Here is a 6,000-nt window from a genome sequence, read left to right as displayed (position 1 = left end):
CCAGGGTGACAAGTCAGTGCCTCTGCTTGTGATGGTCCATTACAGATCACACAGGCTTAGTCGAAATGAAGCTCAAAATGGCTCTTTTTTGGGATGATGAGAAACATTATTTCATATAGATGAAGACATGGCTATTTGTGGTGCTGCATCACTGTAGTTTTATGTCTTCTGAAACAGTTTTACAGTAGTAGTAGCCAGAAAGGAGAAAGACAAGTCCTCTTTTTGCAAGATTATATTATGGCATAGTGCTTAAGATAGTGGAAGCTCTGGTGTTCTTCATCACTTACTGGTAATTTGGTGTTGGAAATATACCTAATATCTCTGTGCCTTAGTTTCCTCATCTACTAAACAGGGGTTACAATAATGTCTAACTCATGGGGTTATTGTGAGGATAAAATAATTTATGTATAGTCCCTGGATTAAGAAGAGCTCATTACTTGTACATTGTTGTTCTACTACTGTCTCCTCTTCCTCATTCAAAATGTGCTTTCCTGTTGAGTCCTGTCACCTTCTCTACTAGAGTAACAAAATGTTCAAAAAACTTTGGAGGAGGGTAAAACTGAAAGATTTTGTTACTCTAACAGGATTTAGGATGCCTGCCATTGATCAGGTCTCTGGTTTTCAACATCGGGTTCTCAGTATTGTATGGGGAGTAAGAAATAGTTTCTGAGAAAAAGTCTGTTTGAGAAATGGACATTAAAATGGCCAATGAGGGGCTGGGATTGTGGCTCAGTGGTAGAGCACTCACCTAGTATGTGCAAGGCCCTGGGTTCGATTCTCAGCACCACATAAAAATAAATAAATAAAGATTTAAAAAAAAGGTCAATGAAAACACAAGCACATATAAAATTTAATTCTATATCATTTCAGCACTTACTACATCAGCCCGATCAAACATAAATGAGTAGGAATCTAATTTTATTTTGCTACCATTGGCTGTTTTGATCACTGATAGACAATTCCAATTGGGTTGATAGTGTGAGTGTGTGAGTACTTATGTCAATGATATCAATAAGATGACATACTTGTTGTCTTAGATTCTAAAATATATTACACTAGATCATTACAAAGCAAGTTTAAAGAAATTTAAGTATGATATCATTGCCTTTCATTACTGTTATCTTAGTAATGCTCTTGACTACCAGATGTATCAACATAGCTAAACCAGGTAGAGCTGATGAATGCTTTGGGGAAAAAAAGCCATCAGTAAGGTTTAAACTTTTTAGCTGATGATATTTCAGTGAATTTCCCTCTTTATTGTATCATGATATTTAAACAAGTTGGTTAGGCTCATCCATTGACCTTCCAGGAATCTCCTCTTATTCATGAGGAAAGTAAAGTGAGTGCTGTTCCAGACACTTCTCTATCCTCTCTCCTTAATAGGCTCTTCTATAATATCACTTAGGATGAAAGGGTTCAATTATCTTAAAAGATAGCTGGGCCTGATCATGTGGGATCACATGTTATTTAGTTTTCAGGGTACAAAAAGCAGGCCTTTGGATTAAAAAGTACTTTTTGCTGCTCCATTAGACTCTTCTACTTGCTAGCGAAACATGCTTTGTGTTCTGGGTGAGAGATGCATATACCATCTGTGCTTAAACAGACACTGACAGAGTATTACAATAGTCCAGAGTAATTCCTTAAAGTTAAATTCCTAGGAATTATTGATAATTACCACAAAATTTCCTACCTTATTTCATTATTTTTCTCCTTCTCATAACCCAGAACGCTAAAGGCCTGTTTCCTTGAGAGATATATGAATATGTCTGTGTATTCCTTACTACCAAGAACGAAAAAAAAAAAAAAAAGGATTTAAACAAGTATTCCACACAGAATTTTAAGGCAGTGAAAGTATTTTCTATGATACTATAGTGGCTATTACACATTTGTTCAAACCCCTAGAATGTACACCACCAAAAATGAAAACCTTTATGGACTTTGGGTGATAATGGTGTTTCAATATGGGTTCATCAATTATAACAAATGTTTAGTGTTGATAACGTATTGCCCTAGTGGGGCAGGCTTTGCACGTGTGGGCACAAGAGGTATAAAAGATATCACTATACTTTTCTTTAAATTTTATTGTGAACCTAAGTTGCTCTAAAAATAATCTTTAAAAAAAGCCTTACTTTTTTTTTGTACTAAGGATTGAACCCAGGGATGCTTTAATACTGAGCTACTTTGCCAGTCTTTTAAATTTTTTAAAATTTTGAGACAGTGTCTTGCTAAGTTGCTGAGGTTGGCCTTGAAATTGCAATTCTCCTATCGCAGCCTCTGGAGTTGCTAGGATTACAGGCGTCGCCACCAAGTCTGACTCGGTAATGAAGCTGAACGACCGTTTTAGGAATGCCCTCGAGATGGATTGCCTTGCACTGTCCTAAGGCTGGATGAACACCAACAGGAAGCTGTCCTCAGGTGTAGTAGGAATGCGTCCCCTCTCCTCGCCATATCCGTCTCTCTGCAGTGCCCTTGCTCGTTACTGCGCAAAACCCGCGTACACAGAAAAACCCAATCAAGGACGTCGATTTATTTTTTCTTTCCCAGTTCCTTTTGCCACCTCCCACTCCCGACAGACTGACAACCTACACTGCTTCCCTGAACTTCCCCTATTTTCCCATCTCCTCCCACCCAGCAGTACCCTCTGAGCCACGGCGCGGATGGAACACCGGAGGAGCCAGCGAGCATGCGCGACCGTCCCGAGCATGCTCAGTAACGCACGCGACGCCCCGGAGCTTCTCCAGCGAACCGCGCGCGACGCGGAGATCTCCGCGGCTACTGCGGGAGCGACAGGAAGTGAAGCGTCCCCGCCGGACGACCGCGGCGGCAGAAACCCAGGCGGAAGCGGCGCTGCGGCAACGACGTCGACGACGGGGGAGGCCGAGGGAGCTGAGCGCGGAGGGGACTTGTCCGCTCGGAAGCCGGATCCCGAGCCGGGCAGGATGGATCATCACCAGCTGGGGACTGGCCGCTACCAGGTGGTGAGTTCCCGGCCTCCTGGGACCTCGGGACTGACGCCCACTGTGGCCCCTGAATCCCTTTCCTCAGGTTATTCTTCGGGAGGACGTTCTAGTTAATTATTATTATTTTGGACCTCTGGCTTGGGCTTTTTCCCCTCACACCTCTTCAGTTGGATTTCTGCTTGTGACTCTAATCAAGACCCTTCCCTCTTGCTCCATGTCTCCCCTTGGTCCCCTCATCCGCAACATATTCCACCCTGTAAGACAGTCTTACCACCGACACCGTAGAACTCATTTATTTCTCCTTATTCCCGGTCTCAGTCTCTCCCGAGACTGCCCAGGCGATTTTCAACTGGAAACAGCTAAGTTCACATACCTGCCAGGAAGGTAGTCGCCGTCATAAATGGGGTGGGTGGGGGAGGTGTAAGTACTATGTACTAGGTAGGCTGCAGATTTGGTAAAATTGCGGGTTAGGAATTGTGGAACTGTAGAGAATAGCTTTAGTGCTGGCCTTGCCTGCTCTCGTTAACCTTGTCATTTTGTCCTTTTCCATTAAGTTAGTTATTAAAAGTGATTATATTCATTCCCCCCCCTTCATTCCCACATGCATTTTTTTTGGAGGGGGGGGGTGCAAGGAGCAGAAATGTTTTATTTGAAAAAATTCTGATCTTGTTTGAAAAATTAATTTTCACTAAACACAAGGTTTTCCGGTTTCAACTATATAAATCTCTGTTACTTTAAATGTTGAAATGTGTTGTTTGTTACTTTTTGTCAGTTTTCCTGTATTTTTTCCTTTGTGTATTAATTCTGATGATGTCATTGGGAATTCTTATTGTAAATCTTATTTAAAAGTGTACTCAATAATAAATGACAGTTCTGTTGCAGCTTGGTAGCATGTTAGTCTATAAACTTTGGGATGATAATTTAGTTAAACCTGTTTACTGAGGAAAAGGAGAAAAATGTTAATACCTACTGGTAATGATGCAGTTTATAGATTATAAAATTTTACAAATGTAGATTAGTTAATTCCATTATTTCATTCAAACTATTTGCATATTATTGTGAATTAAGAATTTCTATTAATAAATGCATCTTGACACATGAAGAGTACTGAAAGATGACATCTCAAGGTATGTAATTTTTCATTTTTCTACGGAAGAACTCACAGTACTTCAGTTGTCAACTTGTCTACCTCCTGTAAAACCTCCAAATAAATCAAGTTAAGAAATTTCTGAAAATTTATCAGTATTTCCAAAATGATTTGGGAAATACTGGTGCTAGAATAGAGGGTGTCTTTCAGTTTGTCAGTGTATACACTTTTGGTGATTTTACTTTTTCTAAAGTAAATTACTTATTTTTGTAAACATTAGCAAAAATAAAATGCAATAGATAAATGTTGAATAATATTAGTGGTACTTTTTTCATTTTTCTTATCTTTCTGTTCTGTTTGTTTCTCTTAATGGTATGAAGTGATTTAAATTCTTTCTTTTTGGATGAATTTGCTTATTGGGATCAACAGTGTTCTCATACATAAGTCACTAATCAAAACAATTTTAACTGATGTAGCTGCACTTTAAATAATTTATTGTTACATTTGCTTTCAGTAGGTATTACCAGTTGAGACTATTTTTCAAAATTCCTGCTACTAAAATGTTGAAATCTGCTTTCAGGTTTAAAAAAATTTTTTCTTTTTTAGTTGCAGATGGACACAATACATTTATTTATTTTTATGTGGTGCTGAGGATTGAACCTAGTGCCTCATATGAGCTAGGCAAGTGATCTAGCACTGAGTTGTAACCCCAGCCCATGCTCTTTCAGGTTTCAGATACTTTCTTTTATTCTACTTCTTTCAAAAATAAGTGGATAATATCTTTTTTTCTTTTTTTTTTTTTTCCCTTCTGACATTGGGATTTGAATCCAGGGACACTTTACTATCGAGCTACATCCCTTGCTCTTTTTCTTTTTTTATTTTGAGACAGACTCTGAGTTGCTCAGGCCACATTTGAACTTAGAATCCTCCTGACTTGTCCTCTCTAGTCACTGGAATTAAAAATTGAGCCACCATGCCCTGCTTACAATATCATATTTTATTGCCCCTTATTTTTTCAGTCCGAAGCTTTGACCTATATAGACTTTGAATGGGTGGAGGCATTCCTTGATAGCAGAGGGCAAAACTCAGTTATTCTAAAGATTCTACTGCCTTTAGGTGGGATATCAGTTTGTTTCTCCTGTAAGGCAAAGCAGTAGAGAATGTTAGCACAATTTAAATTTGCATTTTAATTTTTGTTATTTTGAAATTACATAGTAATTTCATCTATTCAGAATAACTCTTGGTTTTGTGAATGGTCTCATTAATAACTCTGTCTTGGTATATGTTACAGAAACAGCTAAATTTAAGTTTTATGTAGACTTAGAAGCTAGATTTCTGTCTCTGACTTTTAGGATGACCACAGCTGTTTTGTGACTGCTTTAGCGCGCGCGCGCGCGCGTGCGTGCGTGCGTGTGTGTGTGTGTGTGTCCGAACGAACTCTGGAATGGTTAATAAACTGGAGCAATAAACAACTTTGGTTGTTAAATGTTAAGAGATGACTAAGTCAGGAGACAGGCAGGTATCCATAGGAATGGAATGGTATGCCGTGTTATTTTATTATTTATTTAAAGGTTTAAAATTTAGCTCTCCATATTGGAAAACTGGCAGTGCTGCCCAGAACATCATAATGACTTTCTTGCATTGATGAATAGATAACCTTTCTCTGGAAACTGCTTTTTCTATGGTTGCTTCTTCCCTTCCATTGTTAAAAGGATCTGAATTTAGTTAAGTAAAGCAATTAAGTAAAAGAGTTAAGCAGTTAAGTAAAACAGTGTAGAACTACAAAAAGTCTTGATTGTTACCCTTCTAATTTGAAAAAAAAAAATCAGGCAAGATAAATAGTTTTTTTGACTTATGGGAAATTTAGTTTTGCTTGGTCAGAAAACAACAGTGTCCCAAATTATTAAATAATTAACTTGTCTTGCAGCTGTTAGACCACATTCTAACTTTGAT

The 6,000-nt window shown here is 38.5% G+C and overlaps 1 protein-coding gene across 1 annotated transcript in view; it reads left to right on the top strand.

The window, feature by feature from the left end:
* Positions 1-2,609: 2,609 nt before the first annotated feature.
* The window catches only part of Ndfip2 (Nedd4 family interacting protein 2), a 63,026-nt gene continuing 59,635 nt past the window's right edge, over positions 2,610-6,000 (top strand). Inside the window, exon 1 of the mRNA XM_015499322.2 lies at positions 2,610-2,978. Coding sequence (XP_015354808.1) covers positions 2,658-2,978 — 321 coding nt within the window. The 5' untranslated portion in view covers positions 2,610-2,657. The remainder of the gene's footprint in view (positions 2,979-6,000) is intronic.

This window comes from Marmota marmota, unplaced genomic scaffold (assembly GCF_001458135.2).
Source record: "Marmota marmota marmota unplaced genomic scaffold, marMar, whole genome shotgun sequence".
NCBI classification, from domain to species: Eukaryota; Metazoa; Chordata; class Mammalia; order Rodentia; family Sciuridae; genus Marmota; species Marmota marmota.
This window is presented reverse-complemented; position numbering and strand designations above follow the sequence as displayed.